General features: G+C 36.5%; 2 protein-coding genes across 2 annotated transcripts in view; both read right to left on the bottom strand.

Annotated features, from left to right (window-relative positions):
* Window positions 1-248: 248 nt before the first annotated feature.
* Window positions 249-7,036, bottom strand: LOC118749793 (C-type lectin lectoxin-Lio2-like). The gene is made up of 4 exons (XM_036484571.1): window positions 6,922-7,036; window positions 764-981; window positions 587-695; window positions 249-505 (listed from the first exon to the last, which is right to left on the bottom strand). The coding sequence occupies exons 1-4, from the start codon at window positions 7,034-7,036 to the stop codon at window positions 249-251; spliced, it is 699 nt and encodes a 232-aa protein (XP_036340464.1).
* Window positions 7,037-12,928: 5,892 nt separating this feature from the next.
* LOC118749792 overlaps window positions 12,929-19,443 on the bottom strand; it is a 20,888-nt gene continuing 14,373 nt past the window's right edge. Inside the window, exons 2-3 of the mRNA XM_036484570.1 lie at window positions 18,854-19,045; window positions 12,929-13,629 (exon numbers count right to left, since the gene is read on the bottom strand). Coding sequence (XP_036340463.1) covers window positions 12,929-13,629; window positions 18,854-19,045 — 893 coding nt within the window. The remainder of the gene's footprint in view (window positions 13,630-18,853; window positions 19,046-19,443) is intronic.

The raw sequence follows: 19,443 nt of genomic DNA, 5'->3' as shown, positions 1-19,443 counted from the left end.
TTGCTTTTCCACAATAAGTTTTCACTTAAAACGGCCACAAGCTCATAAAAATTGTTGAATATAATAAAAAATAAGGGTATATTTTTTCGGTATAGAACAATCCTAACCACCCTAATGTACATACATTATAGAAACATGTCATTTTCGTTATAAGGAATAAAGTTTTTATTGACCTTTAATGAAACTAGCAAAATAGATACATAAGACTTGTATTATACAGAATAATTATCTTATCAAATCAGCACTAATCAATGAGGCGTTCTCGGTGTTATATTGGTATTATTATATCTTTGACAAATGAAGTGATAAGTATTGTCGCAAGAATCATCACCCCATTGCAGAGAGTTCTTAAACAATTTCACACAATACTCTCCACCCCTATAATTTTCAGGTTGTCCAAATGCCCAATTTGAATATCTGAATGAAGGTCCATCATAGTCCCAGCGAAAGTTCCGCAAATCAGCGAAATTGTTGCCGGCTATCCAAAAATCATTGCCCTGGAGATCTGTGGAAAACAAAAACAATCGTGTAGTTATTAATATACGAATATTTCTTTGATATTTTTGTATTTCAGTCAGCATCTTACTAAAAAAATTCAAGTAAGTCTGCACTTCAAATTGCTGCATGGGTGTTTCTATACGCAGCAAACTCCAGTTATTTTGGTCGCAAAATGCGTAAGCGGCATGCCAGTTTAACTATAAGGTGCAGAGATTTTTTTTACTTTTAAATAAATTTTTTTTATAATTGTTTTGTTCTTATTTACCTTGGCTAATGTAACAATGTAATTATCTTTGAGGAGATACGGAGGCGCTCCTCTAATATTTTCCTTGCTAACACCCGATTGCTCAGCACCGCCTATTAAATCGGAAAAGTCATCATTGATGTCGGTTGATGTATCGGTGCTTATTGGATGGGGTGAGTCATCTTTGATATCAATCTCCGATGAATATGATTCAGTATTCTGTCCAACAGCAGTTGCAACTATGATAAAGATGAGCACCAACGCAAGCACAACAATGGAAATCTCTCGTCTTGAAATAGTTCGGTAAGTTGCTGAGCTTTTATAGCAATCGCTATAGGCATTTTAGGCATTTACTTATATAAGTAAAAAACTCAGTTATCGCAAAAAATAAATTTTGTCACAATGTAATAACTTCTTAGTTTTTATGATATTTGCAAAACTTTTTGTTCCTTAAGAGTTAAACACATTTTAGCTAATTAATTTTTACTTGCATTCCACTTTCCCAAGCCAATGACCCATTCGAATACGAAAGTTTTTACCCCGCAGAATTTAGCCAACAAATTTCTTACTTTCACAGCATGGTAAGTTTGAAACTAGGAGAGATGAAAATTCATAGATTTGGACTCGGACAGCTCAAGTGTGGTCTTTCCTTGCAGGCATTAAGGTGGTTTGCGATGGTTAGAGAAGCTAAGTTATTACATGCGCTAATGTAAAGTCATTCAAACGAAGTTTTCTTAGGCTTCATTTGTTCTCAAGGAGAGTTCACTATACTCTCTAGTGGCATATCTAGTCAAGATCAGCGTTTGCATTTGTTATCAAAATTCCCAAAAAAAGTTGTCAAACTCATCAAAAAAATACCAAACTTCTTTCTTGTAAGTAACTAAGAATGAAAACATACATACATATAAGGATATCAGGAGACAGAATCTCTAACACATATCGTTAGGTCAGATATTGTTAAGTAAGAACTCCACATCATGCTTTTTAGGTGCTCAGAGCTTTTCATCCTTTTAACGAGCTTTTCAGCTATGTTTTTAAGTAAGCTGCCAAAAGCTCCAACCACTGAAAAATTATATCTGTGAAGTTGGCGTACAGTGTGACGCAAAAAGACAAAAAAAAAGCTGTTCTGAGTAGCTTTTCAATAGTTCTAAATCCAGGGTTCGTATTTGCACACACATGCGCAGCACATCCTAACCTTTTACGCTCACACACGTGTGCTGTGCATATAAAAAATTAAAAACTTCCTCACATCACATGTGTGTGCTGTTTGGTAAAAAGCACGGGCTCATGTGTGTACTTTATTTTTATTATTATAAAGCACACGCACATGTGTGTGCTTTGCGTAGAGAAACTTATACACTTCGATTTCTATCTCAAATCTTAAAATAATTTTTTAATATGTTTTCTGTCATATAAAAAACAAACAACATCTCACTTTTTATTGAATTGTCTTTCAAAAAATAACGTTTAATAAACAAATTCTTTTAAAAATATATTATGTGCATGTGCATGGGCTGAAATTTGTACAAAAATCGTCTCACACACATGTGCATGTGCTTAATAACAAACAGCACACACTTTTCTGTGAGCAGAGTTTGTTTTCCACTTATGCACACACATGTGTATGAGCAGCGAGTACAAGCATTTCAGTAAATGTTTTTAAAAATAACTGAAAGTAAGTTTGCTATAATAAGCGTCAAATAGGCATTTTTAATATCTGTGTTCGTATGGAAAAGTAGCTTATGTCGAAAGGTTGGCTTTAGTATAATGCGGCATTCCTTTTATTCTTTAAACGACAAGGAATTTTTTGATGAGCCTTAATAAGAATATTGACTTTCTAGTATCGGAACTATTTCTTGCACGTTTATTTGCCAAAAGTTGTTCAACGGCTCAGCGCCAGCGAGTCATTCGCAATCGTATACTGCAAATGCCGATTTATATTAAAGTCAGCCTTTCGACATAAGCTACTTTTCCATACGAACACAGAATATTAAGCTTATTACAAGTTTTTTCAAATAAACCTTTAATAAGTTTTGAGAGCGAATGTTTATAAATAACTTAAACTTATAAATGAAATGCAAATGCCAACGACATGAAGTAGTAAATATAGCATTTTTTCAATCGTAAGTGACGTTTTTACTTTTTTTAAAATATATTATTAAAAGAAAAAATTAAATAAAACCGATGCGATAAAAAAAAATCCAATCCAGGACCCGCTGCGCTAATCGGTGGAGCATTCGAGTCTTCAAATGATGAGTTCTCTTTATCCTTTCTTAGTTTAACATTCAATTAAAAATGTATTAAATTTTTTTCAGAAAAGTTCATCAATGAGAATGGCGGCGATGAAGCGGAATATATAGCTGCATCGATGTCGTTTTTCCAATTTGCCAATAACCGCATGTAATTGAAAGCACGCAACAAGATGTAATAATTAACTTTTTTATGCTTAATTTTTGTGTGTTATCGTGAATTTGTATGCTAAAATGTCTTTTCCCTATTTATATTTTCGCGACTGTAGATGAAACCGCCGAAAATTCGCATTTCGTTTAGTTTCTAGATGTTAAGCAATCTATGTATGAGTTTTTGATGAAATATCTTTAAATAAAGGGTTATAAAAATGTTTATAAAAAGCTTTCTTTTGAAGATTTATTACAAGTTTATATTTCTACGCTTATAACCAATGTTCCTTTTCGATTATATTACGCTTAAGGTATTGGCCCAATGCAGGCTTGCTTTGCTTGCCTCGCTTTGAGAACTGTCAAAAGTTATTTGGAATATACTAAAATGTATGAAGGCTGGCCAAATGGCAGCTTTGCTTCACTTGCTTTAAGCGCCTCAAAGTTTCAAATAGGCAAATGTTTTATTTGAAAGCGTTTCGTAGGCTTTTGACAAAAAGGTATGTTCCCGTTCTAAATCAATTCAAACAAACTGCTGCACACTTTTATGTACACAATTTTTTTTACGTAATTAAAAAAAAATATATATAATATAAGTTATTCAAAGTTTAATAAAAATGATTATATGTTTCCATATTTATATTTAACATATCGCTGGCTGAAAAGTTGCTAAGTCCATTTTTACAAATTTTACAGGAACTTTGAATACAACATTTTGCGTGTTTAAAGCTAAGCAAAACTCCATACGAATCAAAAGGATTCGATCTTTATTAAAAGATTTCGTATTATTTTGGCCTTATCGGATTTTCGGGGCCTCTTCTGGACTTAGAAAATTTGCCTTTCATTGAATATAAATAAGAAAAAATAAAACAAGTACATTAATCATTAATTTCTCTTGCTAGCTAGCGATATTTCTGATGTCAAACTACTGGTCAGTCGTCTCTTGAATAATTGGATTTTTTTTTTTGTTTTTAATAAATGTACCTATAGTTATATATGTATAATTATTATCATTCCTTTGAAATGCATTCAAATTCGCATCAATTTAAAAATAAATCTGAAAAGATTGTTTGTATTTTTTTTTTAGTTTTCTGGAATTTTGTGGGAAAATTATTCATAGTGTAAGGGAACAGACCTTAATTTTTTAACTACACAGCTGGTAGCTTTGACAGCGTTCCAAGCCGTCATTTGGCCAAACGAGTTTTTGAAGTAAATCAAAGCAAATTAAAGTAAGTAAGGCGTACAAAGCAAGCCTGCATTGGGCCAGCGCCTTTACTTTCAAGCGTTTTATAAACAAAAAATTAACGTTTTGTAAGCTTAATGTTTATAATTGAAAACTTAAAAAAAAACTTTCTTTACGTTTATTTTGCTTATTGGGAGTTGAATGTGTTTTTGGCGTGTGTGGGAGCAGAGCATGTGTGCGCAAATACGAACCCTGTCTAAATCTATTGAAAAGGAAAACATTTTCTGGATATTTTGAAAAACAAAAAAAAAATTTGTAAAAATTGTGTATGCCATATTCACGCACCATACGACATGTGGCAAAAAGGCAAATAAAAAATTGTTCTGGGTAGCTTTTCAATAGTTCTAGAGTTCCTGAAAAGAAAAAAAAAGTTCAGCAATATTGCGCGGAAAAAAATATTTTTTCAAAAAAGTCGAAAAAAGAAATGTTTGAAAAAAGTAAAAATTTAAACTATTGTGAGTAGCTTTTCAATAGTTTTAGAACTCCTAAGAAGGAAAAAGAAAGTTCTGCAAAATTACGTCGAAAAAAACATTTTTTCAAAAAACTCGAAAAAGTCAAGTTTTTGAAAAAAAATAAAAACTAAAACTGTTCTGAGTAGATTTTCAAAAGTCCTTGAGTTCCTGAAAAAGAAAAAGAGAGTTCTGCAAAATGAACCCAAAAAAAACTGTTTTTCAAAAAAGTTTGAAATAACGTATTTTTCGTTGAAAAGCTACTCAAAACAGTTTTAATTTTTAATTTTTTTAAACATTACTTTTTTCCACTTTTTTTAAAAAAATGTTTTTTTCGCCGCAATTTTGCAGAACTTTTCAGAACAATTTTTGATTTGCCTTTTTGCTAGATATCATATGCTGCATGAATCTGGCATACACAAATTTTTTTTTTTTTTTTTTTGTCAAAATATCCAGAACTTTTTCTTTCCTTCTCAAGAGCTCTAGAACTATTGGAAGGCTACTCAGATCAACTTTTTTACGTTTTGCGTCATACTGTATTCCAACATCCCAGACATTAAAAAATTTTGTTGTGTGAAGTCTCGAACTTAATTCAGGAAAAACTGAGTTTTTCAACTCTGAGAACGACGAGGAAACTGTCTTACGGTGCATTTTAGTATAGTTTTCATTTAGACTTACACCTCCTACCGCTAATATGTATAAAGTTCAGCTCGTACAACAACTGTAGCCAAAGCTGACCATTACCAGCTTTATTGTAAGAGAATAGTATATCCGGATGCATAACTTCCCATCGAATCGATGTCATTTGACCACCAAGATCACGCAATTTGACATCTTTTCAACTTTTCAATAAGGCGTACCTTTCGAATAAACCCGAAACCTTGGAGCGCCTCAAAATTAACCTTTTTCAAGTTGTACCAGAGGGAATGACCAATAAATATCAAGAAATTTTTCAAAATTTTTCTCAAAAGATCAACGCCTTAAGGCTTGCAGGTATTCCCGAAATCCACTATTCATTATAGACTTTCTAACGTCAAGCGGATTTGGTATTCATAATTACAAAAACCTTTCAAAATTAAGAATAAATTACCAAGTAATGCGAAAAAAAAAATTATAATTTTGGTTAATTTGGCAGATCGAGAAGCGGCAAGATAAAATCGATAAATAATATTAAGGAGAAACAGGACAAAGTGGAGTCAGAGGTTAGGGAGTTGGAAGGTCCCAAAGTAAGAACTCTATCCTTCGACGGCACGATTCCTTTCCAGGTCTTTAAGCTCCAGTTCGAAAAAACGACTAAAGCAAAGAGGGGCGGAGCATGGAAGATAAGTCCGCTACGTTATTTGTCCCGTAAAAAAGACCTGCAGCGGAAGTCTTGCAAACTGTTTCCGACTGTGAAAGAGACAACTACGATGCATTGGTGGAGGCTGGGAAAAGACGTTACGGTAGCCAGCACAGAAAGCAAATTTACCAGATGGAGCTGGAGAATCGCCAACGAGTCTCTACAGGAATTCGCCTCGGAGATCGAGAGATTGGCTCATTTGGCAATTGGGGACGCATCGGGCGAGAACCTCGGAAGGGTAAAAGTACAGAGCGAGAGTCGTATGCAAATCCAAAACAAACATTTACTGACACGGTCTCATATGCTCAGACGCGTGAAACGGCGGCGCTCCTAAGTAGACCAGCCTACAAAGTCCATCGAGTGGAAGTAGAGACACCGGACGAGACAAATGAAATGCTGAAGGAGATAGTTAAGCTGCTGGGCGCGAAAAAATGTGGGTTTTTAAATGTGGAAAGCCAGGCCAATTCGCCCGCGATTGCAGCGCAAGTTCCAGTGGGCTGAACAATTCAGCTGATGGAGACGAGCCCATCTCCAGTCAGTCGTTAAACTAAATCGGGCCAGCAGCAAGGGCCGCGCGCTTGCTCCCGCAATTGAAGGCCCCATAATCTCCGTCTCACAAATTGGCCGGAAAGCGAGCAACCTCACTGTTGGTGGATGTGTGAATGGGCCAGGACGAGTGCTGACAGTGGATACTGGATCGTCACATTCCATTATTCGCAGGGGTTTGGGCACTTTTTATGTGAAGCCACTACCTGGAGTAGAGTTGCGGACTGCAACTGGTAAGCGCACCCAAGTGTTAGAGGAAGTACCATGCGAGGTAGTAATGGGGGGTGTTGCTTCGTACATCAAGTTTATAGTTGTAGGCATTGTGGATGAAGTCATCATCGGCGTTGACTTTCTACTTGGCCAAGGCATGAAGATTGATCTGCAGGGAATGATGCTGACATATCGCGACAGGAAAGTGCCATTTAATGTTGGTTACGACAACTAGTACTGCTGCAAACGGTTTGGGTTAGAGGAAGTGCCGAAGATTCCACCAGCAACGGAAGCAGTTAGATGGACCGAGGTTGGCAGTGATAAGGACGGAGTTGTTCCAACAGGAGAAGGAAGCGGTTCAGCTGTTCAGGAAAAGCATACGTGTTTCGACAACCCAGAGCAAAAGAGAAAGTCGCCACAAGGAAGTGGCCACGGCAAGCCAGGCAGTGTTTTCGGCGGAAAAAGAGCCACTGGAGGCCGAAAATGGAGGTGGCTGTGAAAGCAGTGGGCGCGCTTTGCGTTTCGAATAAACAGTTGGGTATTATTATTGGGAATCTCCTGAAGATTGATTTTCAAGAATTCTCTATCATTTCTACCAAAAGTTGTTTTTCCCCATACAAAATACATGGAAAACTTTGAGCGTTTTTTTTGATTTCGAAAGTAAAAAATAGCAGTATATTTTTTCGGTATAGAAGAATCCTTTGAGGTGAGAGCTTTAAAATTCCGACCCTACTTTTTCACATACATTTTTGGGCCACCCTAATGTGCATATGTATGTAGATGTTAACTAATTGCAATATTTTTCATTAAGACCACGTTTTGAAGCTTTGCAGTCATAACTGTCATCAATACTTATTATAGTAGACATTTTATTGGAGACGATTCCGATATGTGTATCAGTTAAAACTGTAAATAGATATTTTAATACAAATACTTCTTTCGACGAGTACTAACATGGGCAATATTTTCAAAACACGTGCGTGGATTTATGACTGTCATTCATGTCAAACAAATATTGCAATGTGTGGAAGTGAAAGAACGTTTTTTTTATTTAGTGTACCACCAATGTTAGAATATAAAGAAATAGTTTAGCAAAAAGCTTTAGTAATATCTACTTAAGTAGTTACATGCTCGTGTATTTTTGGCAGTTATAAAAGCTCAACACTTGAATCGCTTTACCTAGGACGAGTTATCTCCTCTGCGGCGTAGTAATGCATTTTTTAAGAACATTTTTTTGCGCACTGGCAACAGCGGTTATCGTAGTGACTATTACTGCTGAGAAGGAAAGCACAACAGATTTTCCAAATCCAACAACAGCGGATAATATCAAAGAAGAAGTAACTGAAGATGTTTTAAAAGGAAGTGTACCGAAAGCGCTCTCAGATAAATACATTGTAACCCTGGTTAAGGTGAGACCAAGGCGCATCAATACAAGGTGGTGTTGATTGATCAGCTGATTGGATATTTTTGTCTCTACACTAGTACAGGAGAATGTCATCCAAGACGAAGCGGCGCAACTTTAGAATGTTAACAAAAGAAAATGATGAAAATTATCTCCTATTCCCTTTTGTTTTGACATCCTCCTGTACCAAAAATCAATAACAAAATACACGGGACTTTTACTTATATGCAATCAACACCACCTTGTATGGATGCGCCTTGGGTGAGACTATTTTGAAATTAAAATTCGGTGGAAAACTTAAAAAAAGAATAATAAAATAATTGTTGTGCTCTCACAGTTGAATTGGTATGCAGCCTATGCTTATTGTGAGCAAAATAATTGGCGACTGCTACGGATCGAAACGGCAAAGAAACAATTTGAAGTGGAGAATTATTTGAATTTTTTTAGTAAGAAAACTCTGACTGCTATAGAAATTTTTCAAATACTCGTACAAATTTTGGTACACTAATTTGGGGTTTTTTTTTTAATCACAGATCTTCACTACAACGATTATTGGATAGCCGGCAATAATTTCGCTGAACTGAGAAAATTTCGCTGGGACTATGATGGACCTTCGTTTACACATACGAATTGGGCATTTGGACAATCGAATAAATACAGGGGTGGAGAGTATTGTGTGAAATTGCTTAAAAATTCTTTGTAATGGGGTGATGATTACTGCTTCAATAGTTACAACTTTATTTGTGAACGAGAATAATTTGAAATGTTGAAGAATAAAATAGGTAAATCGAATTTTATAAAACTAGTTTCCCTTCATACGAATGTTACTATGAAATTGGGTGGTTATCCTTCGAATCAAATGTAGACTCTTTGCTTTGTCACTTAAAACGCATTGGTGTTTTTTTTTTTGTATAAAAAATAATCTTCCCAGAGCTACACTTGCTATTGCCAGCCGAGAGGCAAAACGACTAGGAAAGTGCGCAGCTCAAACCACTACCAGTAACTACAAACAACAAGGGGGTGCGGGGTGCTCAAAGTTCCGCAGGCAGCTGATATCCACTACGGGGAGCTTTTCGGGAATGTTGATGAAATGCGCACCGAATTGCTTAAAATCCAGCGAATTCCGGCCAGCTGAGAAGGAAGTACTGAATTGATTCCACCTCCTCTTCCTACCTGCTGCGGCAGTAGGGATCCGTGATGATAATAGTTCGCCAATGTCCAATCAGTACACCTGCAAGAATCGAGAGCTGGCGCTTAGCAAGCTGGAGAAGCTTCCTTGGCCGCTGGTGGTCAACAACCGGCCAGAGTCGACTGTGAGCCCATCTGTCCAGGAGCAGGCTTTAGGTTGCCAACAGAACTGCTATGCCCTCCCTGTCCGAAGTGATGACCTCGGGGTGCCCTGCCTAGCCAATCCATCGCACCTGCAATTTCCAGTGATGTTACTGGGTCCTGGAACCCAAATCATCAGGATTTGGAAGTATTCCGAGGCAATTGAGAGAGAGATCGGCCATCCCCAACCAGTTTTGATCGTATCATTAGCGACCCCAGCGCTCTGATTGCTGATTGACTATCAGAGTAGATATTTACCCTTATAGTCAACAAAAGGTGGTACTTTGAGACCGGTAGGCATTTAAAAAACAGAGTCCTCTCTCGACGATGTCTAACAAAGATGATAAACACATAAAACTGCAACGATTTCGCTGGCTTGGACATGTTGTACGCATGGATGACGACGCTCCGGTGCAAAGATTCTTCGACTCCGCACAAATTGGTGGGCAACGAAAGCAAGGGCGCCCACGAACACAATGGAAGAACCAAGTGCAGAAGGACCTGTCCGCACCTGGGATGAACAACTGGGGCAAATCTGCAAAAGACAGAAGCAGCTGATGAAGTTTTTTGTTCTCGGCAGCCAACCCTCGCTCAAAGACGCTGTAGAGATCCGTTAGTCTGACCATAACATCTATTGAGAGTTTCGGACAGTAGACCCCTCCTCCAACTCCCCTGTCGACTTGAGATGCTGTTGAGAAACAACATTAGAGATTAAAGAAATACCTTAGTTCTCAACTTAACCTCAAGTTGGTCTCAAACCTGTGAATGTTTTTTGGGTATGTTAGGATGATAACAAGGCGAATTCATATAAGGTAGTTTTACCGGATTTTTAAATGAAAATAAATGAATAAATTATAAATTAGCAAAATGAAATTAATGTTTAATGTCTAACCTAATCTACATATGATGTATCTGAATCGCATAATGGTCCGCCGTGGCATAAACAAATGTTTACATATCAAATATTGTGGGTAGATATCTGGTATTCTGGCCTTTTTTTCAAGAAGTTTCACTTTTATCACGCGTATGCGCCTTTAATTTATCTAATTTTATTTTATTTTTTTTTTTTTTTATATTTTTTGTATATTGTATTTTATTTTTCATTACGTATTATTTATTTTAATTTTTTTTTATATTACTTTGTTTTATTTAATTTAATTTTATTTTTGTTATATCTTAATTTTTAGCAAGCAAATCTGCTTGCACGTAAACTCATAAACGCTCTCTGGAAAATTATAGAAAACGTAAATCTAGAGAGCGTAAACAGATTTACGTTCTCTGTTTATTATAACATGTGGAATGCAATCCATACACCACTATTCCAAGATTATCACCAACAGCTGGCGAGCAGCAGAATTATGCCGATAAAGCAGTGTTCGAATTCCGTTAAAAAGGTGAGTGTAGAAATAGAGAACGCTGCGCTCTTTTAGGGGTTGTATTAAGTTAAACGTACTTACATACATTCATACGTACATACGTTCATTGTTTGGTCTTCTTTTGTAAAGTGTGCATTTCATCGCTTACAAATTTAATTTCGACTTTTTCCTTTTTATAAGTATGTAGATAAGATTTATTTATGAGATTCGGCATTGTCACGTGTGTGTTCATACATATGCCTCTGGCATACAAATGTTTGTATGTATGCATGCACATATCTACATATCAACACCTCAATTCACAAAGGCCCTAACCAACAAAGTTTTTATTTTACAGGAGAAGCAAAAAACAATATGTGTTGAGCTGCAAAGCTTTTTTTGCAGCTATTAAACTCCAAATTAACAAAAAAAGGTCAACACCTTTGATTTGTAGAAACAACTTAATTTTTATTTAATTTTTGATTTCGAATTCTAAACGATGACGTTGCCGTGAGCTTAAACTATAAAATGCACCTATGCCGCTGCTGAGCTGCTGCTCAGTTCTATCGCCAAAATCGAATGAATGCAAATCTTAATTCCGCATGAGCAGGCATGGGCAGAGAACGAGCACACGCTCAAAGAGCATAACCATCGCGTGTACGTATACAAGCAAGAGCGTAACGAGGAGAACGCGGCAGCGTGCAAATTGAATTAGGCACACTAACGCATTCTCACTTTTAGCGAACGCTTGTTTGTGGTAGTGCCCACCTCTGCGCATGAGCAATAGCCTATTAGTGTAGGTATATATGTATACATTATGTACAAAATGTTTGTTCTTAATAGTGAGCATAAAGGGGAATTACGGAGTTTACAACGGTGATATTTAATTCTATGCAGATGAGAGCCTCGAGCGATAAAAAGTAATACATAGTTAAACTTGTTCTTTTTTTACATGCTCTCATTATTTGATATACATATGGACCGTTTTTTATGGATATGTGTACATGCTTGTACGCCCGCCTTAAGAGCCACAGCAGTTGTACATACTATGTACACATCATATCCCGTTCGCCTGCATTCGTCCAGTATAATAGTATGTATGAGCCCAAGTAATTACCCTCCTCCATGTATGTATATGCTCATATGTTTTGCAATTGGAATATAAAGTGAGTGGTTTTACAATAATAATGTACATATGTTCAATAGCGGACTGGGAATATTTATGCTAGGGTGGTACAAAATGTTTAGAAGTTTAAACAAAATGATAAAAATATTTGAAGCTTAAATGTAACGCTTTATATTGCGATGTGAGGCTAATGATTTATGTTGATTGCATTATCGGCTGCTGCTCCGAACATACTCCCCGCGTTGAAAGGTCAGGGCTTTCAACAGTATCGTTTACTGGAAGGACGCACAGCTTGTTCACTGCTCGACGGGTTGTTCCACTAGACGTGCGTAAAACTGCCGCTCGTACTACACCATCAGCTCCAGGGGTAACCTCGATTACACGGGCCAGGGGCCACTTCAGAGGCGGTGAGTTTTCGTCCTTGACGCATACGATATCGTTCACTTGAATGCTGGCCTGAGGTGTGCGCCACTTCGCTCGTTGCTGGAGGAGAGTGAGATATTCTCGACTCCACCGATTCCAGAAAATTTGGTGCACGTGAGTTGCGCGCTGCCATCGGTCAAGACGATTACAATTTAAATGTCTCAGGTCAGGTTCAGGTAGAGTTATTAGTGGACCACCAATCAGGAAATGCCCTGGCGTCAATACGTCTAAATCCTCTGGATTTTCTGAAAGTGGTACAAGAGGACGAGAATTAATAACAGCAGCGATTTGACATACCAGAGTGCGCAATTCGTCAAAGCCAAGAAGTGAAGAGCCAACCGAACGTTAAAAGTGCTGCTTAGCTGTTTTTACGGCTGCTTCCCACAAGCCGCCGAAGTGCGGCGAGCGGGGCGGGATGAATCCCAATCAAACCCATTGTTGAGACAGTGGTTATGGACCTCGCTGCGATGCTCCTCGCTTAAAAATAGGCGTCGCAAATCACTCAACTCGTTTCTTGCGCCTACGAAGTTTGTTGCATTATCTGACCAAATGCAGCTGGGTACGCCACGAGTAGCAACAAATCTCTTTAGAGCGTCGATAAAGGCGCTGGTCGATAAGTCCTTCACTAACTCCATCCAGACGGCTTTTGTTGCGAAGCAGATAAAAACGCTAACGTAACATTTCTGAGGGGACTTGTTACGCATTTCTGGCTTATAATAGAACGGCCCACAATAGTCTACACCAGTGACAATAACGGCGCGTGAGGCCGCAATGCGATCCTTAGGCAAGTCAGCCATGATGTGCTCGGCGAGTCGCGGTCTCGATTTACAACATATAATGCATTTACCGAGGGCGTGGGCGACAGTTTTTCTGCCACCTATGGGCCAGTATTGCAAGCGAATGGCTGCAAGTAGTGACTGCGGCCCTACATGATGATGCTTGTGATGAAAATGTGCAATTATGGAGAACGTCAGCTGATGATTCTTTGGTAGAATACACAGGTGACGCGCTTCAAAGCCAAGAGTTGAATGCCTCAGGCGACCGCCAACTCGAATCAGACCGATGTCATCTAAAAATGGTGATAATGAAGAGATGCTGCTAGATGATGAGACACGCCTCTTATTTTTCAGAGCGACGTAATCTGACCAAAGCTGCGCTCTCTGAACGATGCGAATTAACAACTGAACCCCATGATGAATGTCCCGAAACGTGAGCTGCGACGTCCTTGGCAATTTTTTTACATTGATAAATTTGCTTACGTAACCAAAAATACGCTGCATAGAAGTTTAAACAAAATGATAAAAATATTTGAAGCTTAAATGTAACGCTTTATATTGCGATGTGAGGCTAATGATTTATTGCATTATCGGCTGCTGCTCCGAACAATATGAAATGAGTAGAAAAAGCAGTTAAGAGTTTTTTTAAAAAGTGGCACGTAACTCCGTTGTTTTTGGAACTAAGACATAAACTTTGGGCGCGTTTATAAGACGTAGCTGTTGCGTAACCGTTGGCTATTTGTCTTAGAAACGCACAGTTGAGCAGTTCCGCTCAGCTCAACAGTTGGCAACTTTCCGCCATTTTTTCCAGCGGAAAATTTTTACGCTACCTGAACTCAACGTGGTGGGCTTAGCCTAAACAGCTGTTAGAAAAGACTTACTCCGCTTATATTAAATTTAACGCCGCTTTGTTAGGTGGTAGTTGCAAATAAATTTATTCTGTTTTATGATACTGTAGTGATAAAGTAACTAAAATGTTTTATAATAATACTACGTCTCTAAATATATGTTTTTAAGATGTTTGCTATATAATTATACACTGTTTAATTCATTATAACATTGAACGATTTTTTCAACATGGCGTTGAATTCTAAATACTATCGGCGCAACTATCTCTATTTATTGCAATTTCATTTGTTTACATTTATCAGCTGTTCATTTGGCAGCATATCCATCAAGCCGTTTCTAAGATGTAATTGTTGGGTTCAACAGTTGCCAACAGTTTTGTAGCAGATGAGCTAAACAGCTACGCCTTATGAATGCACCGTTTGTACATCGCCTTCAATTTCATTTAAATTTTAATGCAAAATAGCTGTTTGCCATTTTGCCAACTACCACTAAAATTGCTAAGCTTCGTTACTTGGCGCTGTCGTTAGTTACAAAAACAAAATATACGTAAAACTGCCAACTAACAAAGCAAAGACTGTGTGAAGACCCCTATTGTGAGCGTTTCCCTATTATCATACTGCTTCCCTTGGATGTATATAAGTTTTTTGAAAAAAATTTTGGAGAATGACCCATTATACATATTTACTTGTATATACATACATATGGCTCGTTCCATAATTAAAATTAAAATCAACATGATGAAGTTAATAAAAGAAAATATAAAAAAATGCAATTTTTAATGCAAAACTTTTATTATTTTAATCTAGCTCTAGCTAGATTTTCTCCGATAAATAGTTTATTTACTGCAAACAATTGAAAAAAGATACATACCTCTGCGTGAGTTCAAAATTTCGGTAATTTTTTTCGAGATTTTCGAATATCGTGACGAAATAAAAAAATTTGTGTCTTCCCTTTTTTGGTAAAGAATGTAAAAAAATATATAGTTCACCCCAAAAAAATATTGAGTCGTAAATATTATATGGAATGACTCATACGTATCTCTTGCGTACATAAAAATATGTATGTAGTACTAAAAAAATTTATATAAAACTATAAAAATGCTAGTTTGCCAAATAGTTCACAATTGGGCTTATCAGATAGTCATTGTTGTTATTTTGAATACCTTTTTTATCAAATACACAGGTCAACAATTTACATTTTTTTATTTTGGTTTGAATCGACAACACCAAAGATATTTGTTTTCTTACGTGTAGCTTTGAAATTAACGGCAGTTTTAATTAATACATTGGTGTGCGTATTTTGAAAGACTTATGGGTGCATTACGAAGTTAAAAGTTGCGCAAACCTACACATTTTCTAAACATTTTAATGAAAACATGCCGTGAATACCCAAAATGCAAAATGTGCTGTCAACACATAGTCGTTCAGTGGTGCAAGCAGCAACGGAAAGAAGCGCAAAGCACCTTGATAACTGTTAGTTATGCCGTCTTAATTGGCGTGGTGTTAATATTAAAAAAATAAAAAAAAAGGCTGGAAAAACCTGACCACATTCAACGAAAGTACCAATCCCAAAATTTTGTTCCCTATGTGATATATCATTTTAAGAAATTCTCATTTTCATTGTTGGTGTTTCCGACAGGGTAAGGAGTGTGATGTGGAACGATTTTCCGTCATCCCTTGTGTCTCCAAACCAAATTTGACAAGGGATGACGGAAAATCGTTCCACATTACATCACATTTTACGAAATCTTTAATGAAATGAGCAGTAAGAGTAATTTCGAAGTACTAGCGTATACAAAGCCAAAACTTTTAGCCAATAAGAATTAAATGATTTAACTAGGGCTTTAGAACTATCTAGAGAAACTGCAGAAGTATTAGCTTCTGGATTAAAAGGTAAAGCCTTTTGACTTTTGGTACAAAAGTGGCTTTCTATAGTATAAAATAATATTCAATCGGAATACATTTTTTTACTCAGATGTGTAAGAACTTATTCTGTAAATGGTTCTAACAGAATATCTTAAAATTACAATTTGCAAAGATTAAAGTAGGAATTTCCGATGACCCACAAATAGGGATATTCAAATAACGATATGGAACATGCTGCGTAGACCTCATTTGTTTAAGTTACTAAAAACTTTCTGGGAAATTACAAGTCACGAAACTACTCCGAAATAGTAACCGACATGCTGGCGGTCTTTAAAACCTATATAATATGTCCATTAACACTACCTACACAGTCTTCTTGACAAAGGGCGCTATTTCACCAGGACCCAACAATTAGAAGAGAGTTTCCAAGACCGATGAGATTGTCACATGATGGCTGATTGATGCAACGTGATTGTTCCACTAAACCTAATTCACGATGGTCGCGAAGAAGAAAGGATTTATATATGTAATATTTACCATAATAAATGCAGTTTTTTATACAAATTTGTATTTTATTATACGAGTTAAAATCGGTAAAACAAAGCCTAGGAAATAAAAATAAAAAATAAAATCTTAGTTAGAAAAGGATTATAGCTACTTGGCAACAAAACCGCTGTTGACCAGTGTTATCAGAGTATGGTGCAACAGTTTGAGATAGCAGAGAATTGATTTATTTTTGGAGTGATAGTTTACCATATAATTCACGCTACGGCTTATCAGATACTAAACGTGACATTTGGATTTTTGACGTTTTTTTTTATAAAACTTTCGAGAACTTACTTTTTCAGATGTTAACAAATAACTTAAATGTCGCAAAGATAGCTAGGTGCAGAACACATGTATATTGCAAATTCATGTTGATATTATTAATATTTTTTTAATATAGAGACTTAAGTATATATTTACTTACATTCTGTTGAAGCCAAAAGCCTTCAATAGTTAGGAACCACTGGTAAGTGTTCTGCACCGCTGTTCGCTGCAAAGCTACAACGCTGCGGGAAAACTACCGGTGGGCTTCTTTCGAAGTCCAAGATTATTTAATGCGATGTTCGGTTTGAACTGCGGTTCTTTTGGATGACAGCAGCCAGCATATAATCAGTGCCATCTTAGTCAAGTTGTACAGGAAAAGTGCAAATATATAAGCAAAAAACATACAACAAAAAGTGCGAAAATACATAAAGAAGCATATATTTACGTATGTACATATGCATAGTCGAAGCAGTGAAAGAAAATAAAAACCGAAAGAAAAATAATACCTTTTTACATAAATATATTGTGCATATCAAAAGCATATACATATTATTTAAAGTATATACAAAAAAAGCAACTCGTGAAAGTGAATGCATAAATCGAACTATAAATACATACATAAGTGAGTTTTCTTTTCTTTCACTTGGTTCTGCAATTCTGTGTGCAAATACATACATATCTGTGTTCGTATGGAAAAGTAGCTTATGTCGAAAGGCTGGCTTTAGTATAAATCGGCATTCACAGCACACGATTGCGAATGACTCACTGGCGCTGAGCTGTTGAAGAACTTTTGGCAAATAAACGTGCAAGAAGTAGTTCCGATACTAGCAAGTCAATATTCTTATTAAGTCTCTTCAAAAAATTCCTTGTCGTTTAAAGAATAAAGGCAATGCCGCATTATACTAAAGCCAGCCTTTCGACATAAGCTACTTTTCCATATGAACACAGATATGTATGTGCATATGTGCATACAAAATTACTTGTGTACATACATTTTTATATACAGATATACCACGTGGACAAAAGTCACCGTCATTTGCCCCTTACAACGTATGAGGAGCGACCACGCCCATAAAATACTAAAAACACAAAACATTTAATTTTCAACTAAAACTGCAATTCATTTCACCTTATTATTTGTAAAAAAAAATTTATAATTCTCAATTTTTACAAAGAAAAAATTCACTTATTATAATACATATGTATTTCTTATGGACAAAAGTCACCGTCACATTACATAGAAAAATTGATTTTAATAGGTTGTATGTTTGCCATTATTTTTAATAACTTCTTGCAAACGTTTCTGCATTGAATGTACGAATTTCGTAGTTACATCTGAACTTATTTTCTCCCATTCTTCCAGAAGTATTTGTTTCAGTACATTTTTTGACGTAATATGATGTTCTCGCACCCGTCGATCCAAATGGTCCCATAAATGTTCGATCGGGTTAGGATCTGGTGACTGGGGTGAAGTTTTCAGGGTGTGAGGGGTGTTGTACAAGACCCACAAGCGAACCATTTCTGCTGTATGCTTGGGGTCATTGTCATGTTGAAAGTAGTAGTCAGTTTCAATTCCAAGTTTTTGAGCGCTTTTCTTCAAATTTTCTTTGAGGATATTCAAATAAAGTGTTTTGTCCATTATTTCTTCTATAAATACGAGCTCTCCAACCCCACCTGCTGACATACACCCCCACACCATAACTCCAGCACCTCCATGTTTTACAGTTGTATGAATATTTTTCTCTAATAATGCACCGCCTTTGTTCCGTCATGTCAAAACACGCCCATCCGACTTGTAAACACAAAATTTGCTTTCATCAGAGAAGATTACTTTCTCCCAAAAGTCCGTTGGCTTGTTTATGTGCTCCTTTGCGAAAGAAAGCCGCTTTGTTTGGCTCACCTTGCTAATAAGTGGTTTTTTTTCGGCAGGTTCGGGCATTATATCCAGCTGTATTCAGCACTCTTCGGACAGTGCGAGGATGAACTACCTTACCTGTGCCTTCTTTTATCACTGCAGCGATTTCCGAAGATGGAGTCTTTGGCTCTTTTTTTATTATTTTTATTATCTCCCGTTTTTCCCGATCTGATAGTGCTGGTGGCCGTCCACTTCTCGGTTGATATTTACATTCTGGATCATTTTTGAAGCGATTTATTATATCAGTAATGGTAGTACGGGGACGTTGAACTAAAGCACATATTTCCCGGATGCTTTTATTTTGTTTATAAGCGTTTAAAATAATTTTCCGCTCCTCAACAGTAGTTCCTTTTCTTTTTTGGCTCATTTTATATCAACACGTGGCATTTTCAAGCCTTTTCACACAAATAACGGTACTTTGTTATGACAGATCAACTCTAAAGTTACCATGTTACAAGAATTTGATTATAAAAGAGGGTAGAGTGACCAACTCATTTTTATTAAATTTCTATTTCTACTAAAAAATATGCACGGGTGCAGTAACGGTGAATTTTGTCCATAAGAAATACGTATTATAATGAGTAAATTTTTTTTTGGGAAAAGTTGCGAATTATAAAAGATTTTGTCAATGTTATTGTGGCTTGTTAACATTTTATTTTTTAATATTT

The sequence above is a fragment of the Rhagoletis pomonella genome, unplaced genomic scaffold, assembly GCF_013731165.1.
Source record: "Rhagoletis pomonella isolate Grant_MI unplaced genomic scaffold, Rhpom_1.0 Rhpom_scaffold_00049, whole genome shotgun sequence".
Taxonomy (NCBI): domain Eukaryota; kingdom Metazoa; phylum Arthropoda; class Insecta; order Diptera; family Tephritidae; genus Rhagoletis; species Rhagoletis pomonella.
The sequence above is the reverse complement of the archived record's forward strand: the minus strand, read 5'-3'. Positions and strand labels throughout refer to the sequence as shown.

What these genes read in the sequence shown, in the direction of transcription:
- LOC118749793 (XM_036484571.1), bottom strand. Translation starts at nt 7,036, where the DNA reads ATGCCTACAACTATAAACTTGATGTACGAAGCAACACCCCCCATTACT. An exon ending in AGTCCGCAACTCTACTCCAG is followed by an intron (nt 982 to 6,921) that starts GTAGTGGCTTCA and finishes TCTTTATCATAG; the next exon opens with TTGCAACTGCTGTTGGACAG. An exon ending in GACTTACTTGAATTTTTTTA is followed by an intron (nt 506 to 586) that starts GTAAGATGCTGA and finishes TGTTTTCCACAG; the next exon opens with ATCTCCAGGGCAATGATTTT.